At 54.7% G+C, this 13,843-nt stretch overlaps 1 protein-coding gene across 1 annotated transcript in view; it reads right to left on the reverse strand.

Annotated features, from left to right (window-relative positions):
* The window catches only part of Ssh1 (slingshot protein phosphatase 1), a 60,065-nt gene extending 47,160 nt beyond the window's left edge, over positions 1-12,905 (reverse strand). The window contains 2 exon segments of the mRNA XM_028861678.2: positions 8,155-8,195; positions 12,781-12,905. Coding sequence (XP_028717511.1) covers positions 8,155-8,195; positions 12,781-12,849 — 110 coding nt within the window. The 5' untranslated portion in view covers positions 12,850-12,905.
* Positions 12,906-13,843: the final 938 nt, after the last annotated feature.

The following is a 13,843-nucleotide window of genomic DNA, read 5'->3' on the forward strand; positions in this document are numbered from 1 at the left end:
GGTGTACAGACTGGGACACAGGTGCACAGACTGGGACACAGGTGTACAGAGACTGGGGCACAGGTGCAGACTGAGACACAGGTGTACAGAGACTGGGACACAGGTGTGCAGAGACTGGGACACAGGTGTACAGACTGGGACACAGGTGTACAGACTGGGACACAGGTGCACAGAGACTGGGACACAGGTGTGCAGACTGGGACACAGGTGCACAGAGACTGGGACACAGGTGTACAGACTGGGACACAGGTGTGCAGACTGAGACACAGGTGCACAGAGACTGGGACACAGGTGTACAGAGACTGGGACACAGGTGTACAGACTGGGACACAGGTGCACAGAGACTGGGACACAGGTGTGCAGACTGGGACACAGGTGTGCAGAGACTGGGACACAGGTGTGCAGAGACTGGGACACAGGTGTACAGACTGGGACACAGGTGTACAGAGACTGGGACACAGGTGTGCAGACTGGGACACAGGTGCACATAGACTGGGACACAGGTGTGCAGACTGGGACACAGGTGTACAGACTGGGACACAGGTGTGCAGAGACTGAGACACAGGTGTGCAGAGACTGGGACACAGGTGTGCAGAGACTGAGACACAGGTGTGCAGAGACTGGGACACAGGTGTCCAGACTGGGACACAGGTGTGCAGAGACTGGGACACAGGTGTACAGAGACTGGGACACAGGTGTACAGAGACTGGGACACAGGTGTGCAGACTGGGACACAGGTGTCCAGACTGGGACACAGGTGTGCAGAGACTGGGACACAGGTGTACAGAGACTGGGACACAGGTGTACAGAGACTGGGACACAGGTGTACAGACTGGGACACAGGTGTGCAGAGACTGGGACACAGGTGTACAGACTGGGACACAGGTGCACAGAGACTGGGACACAGGTGTACAGACTGGGACACAGGTGTGCAGACTGAGACACAGGTGCACAGAGACTGGGACACAGGTGTACAGAGACTGGGACACAGGTGTACAGACTGGGACACAGGTGTGCAGAGACTGGGACACAGGTGTACAGACTGGGACACAGGTGTACAGAGACTGGGACACAGGTGTGCAGACTGGGACACAGGTGCACATAGACTGGGACACAGGTGTGCAGACTGGGACACAGGTGTACAGACTGGGACACAGGTGTGCAGAGACTGAGACACAGGTGTGCAGAGACTGGGACACAGGTGTACAGACTGGGACACTGGTGTACAGAGACTGGGACACAGGTGTGCAGACTGGGACACAGGTGCACATAGACTGGGACACAGGTGTGCAGACTGGGACACAGGTGTACAGACTGGGACACAGGTGTGCAGAGACTGAGACACAGGTGTGCAGAGACTGGGACACAGGTGTACAGACTGGGACACAGGTGTACAGAGACTGGACACAGGTGTGCAGACTGGGACACAGGTGCACATAGACTGGGACACAGGTGTGCAGACTGGGACACAGGTGTACAGACTGGGACACAGGTGTGCAGAGACTGGGACACAGGTGTACAGACTGGGACACAGGTGTACAGAGACTGGGACACAGGTGTGCAGACTGGGACACAGGTGCACATAGACTGGGACACAGGTGTGCAGACTGGGACACAGGTGTGCAGACTGGGACACAGGTGTGCAGAGACTGGGACACAGGTGTGCAGAGACTGGGACACAGGTGTACAGACTGGGACACAGGTGTACAGAGACTGGGACACAGGTGTGCAGACTGGGACACAGTGCACATAGACTGGGACACAGGTGTGCAGACTGGGACACAGGTGTACAGACTGGGACACAGGTGTGCAGAGACTGAGACACAGGTGTGCAGAGACTGGGACACAGGTGTGCAGAGACTGAGACACAGGTGTGCAGAGACTGGGACACAGGTGTCCAGACTGGGACACAGGTGTGCAGAGACTGGGACACAGGTGTACAGAGACTGGGACACAGGTGTACAGAGACTGGGACACAGGTGTGACCAGAGACTGGGACACAGGTGTGCAGAGACTGGACACAGGTGTACAGAGACTGGGACACAGGTGTACAGAGACTGGGACACAGGTGTGCAGACTGGGACACAGGTGCACAGAGACTGGGACACAGGTGTGCAGAGACTGGGACACAGGTGTACAGACTGGGACACAGGTGTGCAGACTGGGACACAGGTGTGCAGACTGGGACACAGGTGTGCAGACTGGGACACAGGTGTACAGAGATTGACCACCAGGTATCTGTCACCAAAGTGCAGAGGGAAATGTCAAAAGACTCTGTTGTGCCCTGGGTAGTTCAAGATCACAGTCCATAAGACAGCAAGTCTGACCTGTAGGACTCCACAGGCCACCCAGGGCACACCAGGCACCAAGGCTAGAGCCTGTCAGAAGAATTCTTCAAGTATCTCCAACCCTGCTGGGCAGGGCTGATTTCTCACAGAGCCACAAACCACTGAGCAAACAAGGCAGATGGATGACTTCAGCCGTTAAGTTTCTAGCAACCTGTTACTCAGCTGCAGGTGACTGATAACCCTGACCTATACTCCTGCCCACATCATCTCCCTCATGAAGCACAAAGTGGGTGGTCCACACCTCAGAGGACTTTCCTGGCCGAGTGTCAACAGAGGCTCGAAAACCCTCTGAAATAAACCCTTGAGCAAAGCAGGGGGACACCCAAGAGTGGGCAGGCCAAGAGCAGCGTTTCCAAAGGGCAAGTGGCAAAATGGTCTGAAGAGCAGAGCAGGCTAGCCCAGCTGGACGCTGTAGGGCAGGGACAGAGGGCAGCCACACTCCCAGCGGCTCTAAAGAGTGGAATCCCCTGGGGAACCCCAAGCCAAGACCACAAGATGAAGGGCAGAGAGAGGGGTAAGAGAGTTCATGGCTTACCTCCAAAACCAAAAAGAACCCAGAAGGCCAAGCCTGCTGCCTTGACCCAGACATCCAGGGGGCAGGTGCTCGAACAAAAGAAAACAATCGTGTTTATGGCCCTGACTCAGACACACTCGAACAAAGACGAGCCCCCCACTTCTGATCCACACTCTGGGGGTGACACAGCCGTGTCTTCTCCCCAGTGCCCCACTTGGCACACAACTACTGAGCCCCATACCAGCCTGGGAGGCTCCCAGGATGGCGAGGGAACCAGGAGACACTGCTGGGAGAACCACACGCTCACTGACACCCATGGTCTTTTGGTTTTTCGAGACAGGGTTTCTCTGTGTAGTTTTGGTGCCTGTCCTGGATCTCGCTCTGTAGGCCAGGCTGGCCTCGAACTCACAGAGATCTGCCTGGCTCTGCCTCCCGAGTGCTGGGATTAAATGAGTGCACCACCACCGCCCGGCGACACCCATGGTCTTCATCACACTGCTTCCAGAAGAGGCCAGCAGCCAGGTACATATACAGAAGGCCAGGGGGTCACTATGGGGCTGGGGGTGGGGTGGGCACTATTTAGCATCTCCTTCATCTCGATGCCTGGTCACTTTCCAAATGTCTTCAGAGTTAGACCCCTGGTGCCCCAGCATCTCACGGGAATGTAGCCAGCTGTGGGCTGCTGGCTGCTCCTAGCCAGGGCACCCTCGGTGACCTTCTGAGGCTGGGACACATACATACAGGCCCACGCATTCTCCTGTGCCAGCAGCCCTTCATGGCGGCCACACCCGAGAAAGACATTAAGGTCACACATAACCAACCAACACTCATCTGGTCCCACACGAGGAACTTTCCACAGGCCACTAGCCAGAAGGCTATTTTCCAGTCCACAGATAAGCCCCACAGAGACAGAGGCCAGGGCCTCTCAGGGTAAAGAGCTTGGTACGGTGGCGGGGCCGGGATCCACACACAGACTTACCCGACTCAGGGCCCCATATGCTCATCAGCCACAGCCCACGACCTCTCTTGTCTATAATTAACTGCAGAGTCCGATCTTCTCCCTTTCAACTGTGTAAACGCCATGTGTGGGAAGAGAACGCGGTCATATCAGTAATAAGTGCCCTGATAGCGAGAGATGTGATAAAAACCACACAGAGTTTGCATCACAAGGGGCGGAGACCAGCCTCCATCACAGACAGACAAGAGGAGGGCCACCTGCTCTCTCTGGTACCCCGACAGTCCCACGTGAGACGAGAACACGTTTCAGCAGGCAGTGAGGAACGAAGCCTACTGAAAAGGACATGGCTTAGGGGACCGGGTCAGGGAGCAGGAGCTGTCCTGTCGGATTCCCAAAAAGAAAAGGTATGTGGGCAGGACGAGGGAAGGAAGGGCAGAACACAGTGATGTGGGGGACTGGGAGAGAGAAGCGGGAAGGACCATGGGGGGATTCACTGGGGTGCACTGACAGGTGGCCCAACAGCAGGTCTAGTCGATGGCACTACTCAAGAGACATAGGAAGGAGGAGGCAGGGGGACCCACAAGACTGAATGGGATTCACCAACGTGCTGCAAAGAGATGAGTCAATCTAATCTCTACCGTGACCCTGAAGAGCACGCCATCACAGCTGTCCCTCGGTATCTATAGGGACAGGGGGAGGGTGTCACTCCCACAGAAACAAATATGCAGGTGTGCACACTTTGTGGCGATCTGTAAGAAAATGGAAATGGGGTAAACCGTCACAATACTATATCGCCTAGTAAATCAATGACAGTTAAGAAAAAATTCTGTGCGCCGCTGGCTAAACCTTAGGCCTAAGCACATGCCAGCAACAATGTAACACTGAAACCTTCCAGCCACAGCTGCTGACACCAGTATGCAGAACCCTGGGCGACAGAAGTCCAACTGTCATCGCAGAGAGCAGAGGATGAAGGGAGTATTCCCACCCCACCCCCACAGGCCTCCCAGGCTTCCCTTCTACCTCAGAAACTGAATAACGGCTGTTTACCATTCTGGACCAATCCAAAGCAAAATCTCTCCCTGGCTCTTCCGCCTCAAACAAAACCACCTGGCGGGGGCGGGTCCACCAGTCCACGTTTGTTTTGTTTTTCTAGGAGACTAGAGAGAGGAGCGCGGACATGCAAATGAGCAGTGTCAAAGGTCAGACCGAGACACAGAACTTCCTTGTTAGAAAGCAGGCGGCGGTCCTCTGCCTGAGAAGGGGCGGAAACCATCAAGGTGAGTCAAGAAAACTAAGAGGAAGGCTGGTAGCACAAACAGAAGCCAGCCAGCCACCCCTCCCCGACACGGGAACCCCGCATCCCACTCCAGTTGGGGCTTTCTCTCCCTGTGGCCTCGATGGCTTTGGGATCCTGTGTTGGAAGAAGGGTCCAGCTCCGCCTGGTTGGATCTGACATCCCAGGAGCTACCGGCCATGAAGTCGAGGGGAGTTCTGGGTTCTGGTTCTGGAACTGCCTTCAGTCCTTCAGTCAGCTCCCTCATCTGTGGGTCCAAAGGAACTGACTCCTCTGGACAGCCAGCGGGCCCCTGGGCCATCAGCCTGGAGGTACTGCCTCCAGTGCCTGACTGTGGAGTGCATGCATGTGTGCGCGTGCGTGCATGAATGCATGCGTGTGTGACCTGGTTTTTCAGCAGGGTCTTGTGATGTAACCCTGGCTGCCCTTGAACTCTGCAGGCCCCAGGGATCCTCTCGCCTCAGCCTCTCTAGAGAGCTGGGGGGGACAGGCTTGCCCCGCCATGCCACAGACAGTTCACTTTGCAGAGTATCAAGACTTAAGCTTCGGATTCATCACCTGGAATATAGAGGTGTCAGTGTCCTAGGACACCACCCCTCATCCTGTGTCAGGCCCCCCCAGAGCTCCAAACCAGGCAGCTTTCCCTTTCACTAGTAAGACACAAGGACCAGGGACACAGTTTCTTATCACGGCTCTGAGTTCTCTACGCTACCAACATCTTCAAGCACGGTGCATTCTGCTAATTAAGGGCAATTAAAGACAAAACAAGCTCAAGGCTCTCTCTGGCCCGATGCCCAGAGAGGAAGGGATGGGTGGAGGGTGGAAGGAATTCTGACCCAAGGGAAGGGTTGCAGAAGGCAGGCGCAGGAAGCTGCAGAGGCTTTGGGGGCCCCACGCCCCTCATCAAGTTCTCCTCCCAGTTCCGGGCCTGCACCCAACATCCAGATTCCACAGGCCCTCCTCCTACACACGGACGCCATGGAGCAACAGGCAGCCCATTACTGCCCCCGGGAGTCAGCATCTCCAGCCCTGGAACCTTACTCTGGGCCACAAGCTGCTCAACACCAAGGGCGGGAGAGGCAGTTTGCCCTTCTCCCAGCCTAACCTGAGCGACGAGGATCTGGCACCTGCTACAGCGACCACTTTGTTTTCTGCGGGACAGGTGTCCCCACACGTCATCCTCAGAAACAATATGGCCCTGACCAAAGCAGAAGACTTCCTTCCCTTCACTCAAACGCACGGAGTCCAGAGGCAGACTAGACATAGGTCTGTTCTGCCAGAGTTTAAGCAGACCACCAGAGCACAGCACTGAACAGAACCCAGCATAGTACTGAAAGGCTGACCCTTCAGACCCTTACTTTTTTTACAGTTACTGGTCTTGATCCTCCCACAGTAAAACAGACTTCTCTTTGTAAGAATTCCCGGGGGGACTGGCTCAGTGATTAAAAGCATTTGTTACCCCTGCAGGTGACCCTGGGTTCAGTTCTCAGCACCCACAGGGTGGCTCCCAACCATCCAGAGGCATGAATGCAGTGTGTATACATGCAGACAAAACACTCATACACATAAAAAGAAATCTTTAAATTAATACAAGTTTGTAAAAAAAAAAAAAATACCTGAACGTTTGTCTGCTGCATTTACATATTCACATTCAATGATTGGTTCAGACTTCAGATGGGCAAAGAGAAGACAGTCTGCATTTTTGGCAAAGAAGAGCCAAGATGACTTTGGTGTCCCTGAGTGAATACAGTAAATGATGACTACATCTTAAGGGAATTTTTTTAAAAACATATTATCTGAGAATTTGGCTTGCATGTATCCCTATTACAGGTGGTTGAGTCTCCACGTTGGTCCTGGGAACTGAACTCAGGCCCTCTGCAAGAGCAGCCAGCGCTCTTACCGCCGAGCCGTCTCCAGCCCTGAAGAACATTTTCAAGTGAGCACAGCCGCAGGTCAGTCCCAATCTCACACCACAAGCCCACCTCACAGGAACCGACTGGCAGAGCAAGCCGGGGATCCATTTCCCAGAAGCGATGCTCTGACTTCAAAACTAGCAGCAGCAGCTTGTCGAAAGCAGGATGAAAAACAGGGCATCGTGTATCGGTTATTAGACACAAACAGGAATTTCTGCAAGAAGATGTATCAGGGGCCGACGAGAGGGCTGAGCGGCCAAGGTGTGCTTGCTGCCAGGCCTGAGGACCTGAATTCTCTCCATGGGACCCACATGGGAGGAGAAAACTGATTGCTCCAAGCTCTCTCTCTCTCTCTCTCCTCTCTCACTCTCTCTCTCTTTCTCACCTCTGTCTCTCTCACACACACAAATGTAACAGAGAAAATGGAGTAGAGCACAGAAAAGGAGTTACTTGCCTCCTTTCCCAACTGCTGTATCAAGGCAGTCACAGGGCTGGGGTATCGTTCAGCGGTGGAATATTTGCGTAGCACGCCTGAGGCCCTGTGTGTGATCGCCAGTGGGCCCTCCACCTAAAGCAGTGAGTAGCTAAACAAGTATGATTCTTCTCAACTTTTTCATTTACTGTGGCGCTGCGGATGGACCCAAGGCCTTGCTCACAGTGGGCAAGGGCTCTGCCACTTTATATCTTTATATGTTTGTGAAGACAGGGGTCTTACTCTGTGGTCCAAGCTCGTTTCTAACTCCCAGTCCTGACTCAGTGCGATACAGGTGGATTCCACCACATCCAACTCAACATATGTATATAGTATTTCTTCTTTCTTTCTTTTTTTTTAGGCAAGTTCTCACTATGCAGCCCAAGCTGGCCTTTAAACCCCTCAGCAACTGCTGGAATTACAGGTGTGCACTACAACCAGGCACCTATACAGCAGTATCTCACCAGGTAGCCTTGGCTGGCCTCGAACTCAAGCGATCCACGTCCCCGCCCGAGGGGTGAGATACCAAACACGCAGCACCATTCCCAGCTTCCACGAAGGCGCTTTCCCACAGGTCAACGCCAGACTTTCCAAGCCCAGCCACACCATTCCTTACCTGCTTGTGAGACCTAAGAACACACACAAGTGGACTCACCTGAGGTTCAACTTCCGCTCTTCATCGCTGCCAGCCTCCAACTGCAGAGAGAGAAAGAGAATGTAACCCCGCTGACGCCGACGCCGCTGCTATCAACGCCGAGACGTCGCTGCTATCATCGGCCCTGACAGCGGGCTCCCCCGGGTGCCGGGAAAAGATAAAGGCATCCAGGAAGAAGGCTGGCGTGTGCGACAGACACACCCCCGCCCTCTGCTTGCCAACCTGATGCGCTGTTCCTCTGAGTCATTCCCGCCACATGTTTTCAGGTTCCCAAATGTTTACCCCCCATTTCCCGGCACAGTCTATCAAGAGCTGCCTGGGAGCCGAGCCCCTAGGAGGCAGAGTTCCCAACACATTCCTTCAGCCCTCTAGGCTCTGGCCTGGCTGGCTCTGAGCCTTATGTTGGTTTTGCTTTTAAGGGAGACGGTGTGTGTATGTGTGTGTGTGTGTGTGTGTGTGTGAGTGTGTGGCGGGTGGCACAGCGATGTTGTAAGGAAATCTATTTCTCTGTCAAGCCAGGCACTAGTCAGTCCATCTTAAAAAAATCCATTGGGGGGGGGGGGGGGTAGCACACACCTGTCATCCCAGCTATGAAACAGGCTGCGGCAGGGGACTGCTGGAGCTGGGAATTTAAGAGAGCAGCTCAGACAACCTAGCAAGCAGGACCTGTCAAAAATAAATAAATAAAAAAAAAAAAAAGCCATCCCATAGAAGGTAGCCAGGCACTGAACTCTAAATGTATACATGTTAACCCCATCACTAATTTTTTTTTGGGAGGAAACATAAAATGAGAAGAAAACACAAGGCTGCCCCAGGGGAACTTGGTATGTTTTTTAAGTACCCAGTGAATGGAAGAGAATGGGGACCTGTGTGATGGCCAAGACTGACACCGGACTGGAGTCAATCCAGTCAGCGGTCAAAGACAATAGGGAACGGGTGTAGAGCTAAGGTAGGAAGGGAAACAGACAGCAAGGGCCATACAGCAAGAGGGGGCACCTTCGACCAAGAATGAGCACGCCCTAAGGCCCCGCATCCTCCCTGCATGAAGATTCCGTGTACAACTTCACAGATACACACACTGAGAATGGACCACATTTGCTCCGGGGCTGTAAGGGAGAAGGAACTGGAGCAGGCTCCACACACCACAGGGCCAGAGGGAAGCAAGCTAGCTAGCCACAATCAACACGTCAGCATTTGTTCAACCAAGGGCCACTGGGGCATTTCTGGAGGGAGCTGCTGGCATCTAGTGGGTGGAACATGGGATGCTGCTACACAAGAAGGCTCTGGCCACGAGTGTCGGTGTCAGCATCGAGGCTGAGAAAGCCCCGGCCCAGCCCAAAGTGTCTGGAGACCTGCCTGTGCCTAGAAAAAAAAAAAAAAAGAAAAAAAAAAAAAAAGAGGGACTATGTACATTTGTCAAAAACAATGTTACTATGCACTGGGGGGGGGGGAGCTGCTGTATCTTCTTCTGGGCTCCCCTCGTTCTCACAGGGAAGTTCAGATAAGGTGAGGGGAGAAACAAGAAGCATGAGATGATTAAAGATCCAGAAGGAAAGAAAGGCGGAGGGGGGTGGGGGGGTGGGGGGTGGGGGTGCAAACGGGACAGGGCAGGATTGCTGTAGGGCCAAGGGCTGTGATTTCGCTTGGTTTCCCAGGCTTCGCAGGTAGCCTTGCTGTGTCAGGAAACGACTGTGTCCCTGACTCATAAGAGAAGTGGCGTTTTGATAAGTAGTGGTGGTGATGGGGGGGAGGGGCGTGTAACAGGCACCACGGCCATTTCTTTCTCAGCCACCCTCTGAGGTTTTTCCATCGAAAGGTGATGTAAGGCCAGGAATGCCGGAGGAGAAGAGACGGCAGAGACCATCCTCCTTAAGAAGTAATCCAGGCCTCTCAAGATGAGCTGACTCGAGACAGGAAGCCAAGTGGAGGAAGGGCGGGCCAGAGGCACAGCCAATCTGGACCCGGGTCTCCCAACTCAAGGCGGTGGCACCTGCTAGCTCCTCTTGGCCTTGCTCCCGGCCTCAGCACATCTGGGAGGCAGTCTCGCCATCCCAGGAGCATCCCGTCTGTTCTACCACTGCAGACAAATGCCGCTGACGTACTAAAGTTAGAGAAAAGCTGTCTGGGATTTTAGGGTTTCCGCTTGTGCTTTTTGTGTACTTGTGTGAGAGGTGTGTGTGTGTGTGTGTGTGTGTGTGTGTGTGTACATACATATGTGTGTGTGGATGCTGGAGACTATGACGTTGTCTTCCAGGTTGAGTCAGGGTCTCCTCACCAAACCCAATCTTAATTCCACCACTCCGGCCGAGTAGCTTGTTCTGAGGATTTCCTATCTCCACCTCTCACATCCCTGGGATATGTGGGCTCTGGGCACCTGGCCCCTCCCTCCCACTTTCAGGATTCGCCATTTCCCAGCCCTTTGGCTGAGTTTATACTCTGTTAACTGGTCATTGAAATTTGGTTTTAAAAGTTGTCTTATATAGCCAGGCAGTGGTGGCACCCACCTTTAATCCCAGCACTCAGGAGGCAGAGGCAGGGAGGATCTCTGTGAGTTCGAGGCCAGCCTGATCTACAGAGTGAGTTCCAGGACAGCCGGGGATACACAGAGGAACCCTGTCTTGAAAATAAAACAAAACAAAACAAAATTCTTATGTAATAATTTAATATGTAGGCTGGGACAGGGCTGCAGGCAGCTGAGCAGTCAAAAGCACTTGCTGCTCTTCCAGAGGACCTAAAATCAGATGCCAGCACCCTCATCCTGCAGCTCACAAACAGGACGCCCCAGCTCCACAGGACCCAAGGTCCTCTTCAGATCTCTGTGGGAACCTGCACTCACATGCACATATTCAACCATCCATCCATCCATCCATCCATCCATCCAGAGACAGACAGACACACACACACAGACACAATTTAATTTTTTTTGTGTGTGTGTTTTTTCAGACAGGGTTTCTTCATGTAGTTTTGGTGCCTGTCCTGGAACTCGCTCTGTAGACCAGGCTGGCCTCAAACTCACAAAGATCCAACTGGCTGGAGTGCTGGGATTAAAGGCATGCGCCACCACCACCTGGCTTTGAAATAATTTTTTTGGAAAAAAATATACAGGAGCTGGAACACACACACACACACACACAGCCCTGCTTCAAAACTTAGCACTAAAAAATAATAAAATGATAAAAGTATCCTAATGAATGTCCTGAAAAAACTTTTACCTTCATATAATGGATCTTTCATTCATAAAATGATACACTGACTCGTGACACAACCTGATAAACCCTGAAACCATTGTGCTAAGAGAGAGAAGCCAGGCAGAGGCAATACTGTATGTTTCTGGTTATATGAAATGCACAGAATGGGCAAATGTAGAGAAAGGAGCTTGTGAAGGGCCGCCTGGAGTGGGGGTGGGGACTCGGGAGGGTGGGGTGCTGAAAAGCTTCTGGACTTAGGGGTGACCTACTAAAACTGAATTACATACTTCCCAAAGGTAAAGTCACAGGCTGTGAGTTACATCTCAACTAAAAAAAAAAAAAAAGATTGAAAACCTAAAACTGTGTCTAAGGCAGGAACAGGAAGTGATCAGGTGTTCAATCACCAAAAACAATATGGAAGTTGGTCAGAAATCCAGGCTGAAAGCCAGGTGCGGAGGGCCCTTCTAAAATACCGCACCTGGGCGGCGGCGGCAGGCGGCCAATCCCACGCTTGAGTCCAGCTTTGTCTACACAGTGCCAGGCCAACCAGAGCTACACGGTGGGGCAGAAGGAGGGAGGGAGGGAGGCAGAGAAAACGGGGCTGCAAAGGCCGGTACAGTCCCTCCCCTGAAGCCACACTCTTCCCTAAGCCGCTGTAGTTTTTTTGTAGAAAGAACACGAGATAAAGAGGATAAAAAGTACTTTGTAAACTGATGTGGGAGAACCGAGCTGTGTGGGAAGAGAGTCTCTACTACAATCTAAACTTCTCAGTTGCCCTGCCTGATTGTGTGCAAAGAAGAGAAAAAAAAAAAAAGAAGAGGCAACCAGAACCTTCTGCCTGGAGATAAAACTCATGAAAGAGCCTCAGACAGAAGGGACCCTGGAGGCTTAAACTCACAGCCACCCAGCAAACGTGCCTGCCAGCCCCGGCTAGACTGAGACCCAAACGCCAACCACACGGGGATACAGGGGGTGTTGAGCCCGAGTCTCAGGCAGGCACACACACAACCCGGGGGGACAGGGCCCAGATTCCAGCTGGCAACTTCCTGGGCCTGTAGGGCTGGTCCGGGCGGGCACAGCGAGGCGTCCCCTGCAGCAGGCTGGGTCCTCAGGGATTTACCCGCAGGCCTTCGGCTCATCGGGGGAGGGGGGGGGTTGAGACGGGCCGGGGCAGCGCAGCCCAAGGCAGGCCGCCCTGGGGACCCGGGGGCGCGCCGGTGCCCATCTACCCCGACTCTCAGCAGCACGAGCCCAGGCCCCCAGCGCACCCCGGGAGCGCGAACTCAGAGCCGTTCCCGGTGCCCGGCGCGCTGGCAGCAGCATCTCCCCGCGACCCCGACCCCGCGCATGCTCAGTCCCCGGGACGCGGGGACGCCCGCACCCCAAGGGCGGACGCGCCTCCGCTTCGCACCTTGCGGGAGGGCGCGGCCCGGCTCACCTCGCTGTTGCTGGCGGAGGAAGACGCGGCGCTGGGCGTGGGAGAGCGCTGCAGGGTCACCAGGGCCATCGCGGCGCGGGCCCGGCCCGGGGCCTCCAGCAGCCGGCCGGGCAGCCGCGCCGGGCCCGCCCCTCCTCCCTCCCTCCTCCTCTTCCCTCCTCCCTCCCTCCCTCCCGCGTCCGCCCCCGCCCCGCGTCCGCCGGGCCCGCAGCGCGCAGGCGGTGACGCGCATGCGCCGGTGGCCGGCCCGGGGCGGGCCCCGCCGCGCGGTCACGTCCATCCACCCGCGCGCGCGCGCCCCGTGGACGGCTTGCTGCAGTCCATCCCGCGTGGGCCCCGCCTCCGAGGCCCGGCTCGCCCGCCGCGTAGGGGAAACTGAGGCCCCGGAGGCTGGCCGAACCAAGGCTTTGTAAAAAAAAAAAAAAAAAAAAAAAAAACCGCACCCGCTGATTCTTTCAGGAAAGTTATTCCGCTCCTACTGAGTATCCAGAAGCCAATTAGGCGTGCCCTCCGGGACTGTTAAATCCGCTTGCAGAGCTGCTTTGCATGGGGTTCGGGTGTAGTCCTGGAGCAGGGTGCCCCAGCTCGCTCCAGGTCCTGGATTCCAGCCCCGGCACCACCAGGAGCCGATCTAATCTAAGAATTCCTTCTGGTGTCTAGAAACCTAGGGAGCCCGGTGGGAGGGAGGAAGGCTTCTCTATGGAGTCGTGCAGGATCTGTGAGCGGGATTAACCGACGAAGGGAGAGAGAAGCCATCGGCCAGGGAACCGTGGGCCGACCAGAGGCCTGCCTGCCCAGGGAGGGCGACAGGAAGGAGCGGGCACGTTGAGATGGCTCTGGAGAGGTCGCCAGTGGAACTGCGGAGCCCCGAGGTGGAGGGAGTGCAGGAAGGATGAGGTGCCCAGCGCCTGTAAGGGGTGGAGGGACCCCAGCAAGGTGGTCCTAGGCGACTTGGTAGCAACTTCTCTTTCATACAGCCCCCACCCCTACCCTGGACCTCCTGTGGTGCCCAGGCCTTGCAGATCATGGATCTCCAATCCCTCTCCTCCACCTGGGGTTTAAT

This window comes from Peromyscus leucopus, chromosome 23 (assembly GCF_004664715.2).
Source record: "Peromyscus leucopus breed LL Stock chromosome 23, UCI_PerLeu_2.1, whole genome shotgun sequence".
In the NCBI taxonomy this organism is placed as follows: Eukaryota; Metazoa; Chordata; class Mammalia; order Rodentia; family Cricetidae; genus Peromyscus; species Peromyscus leucopus.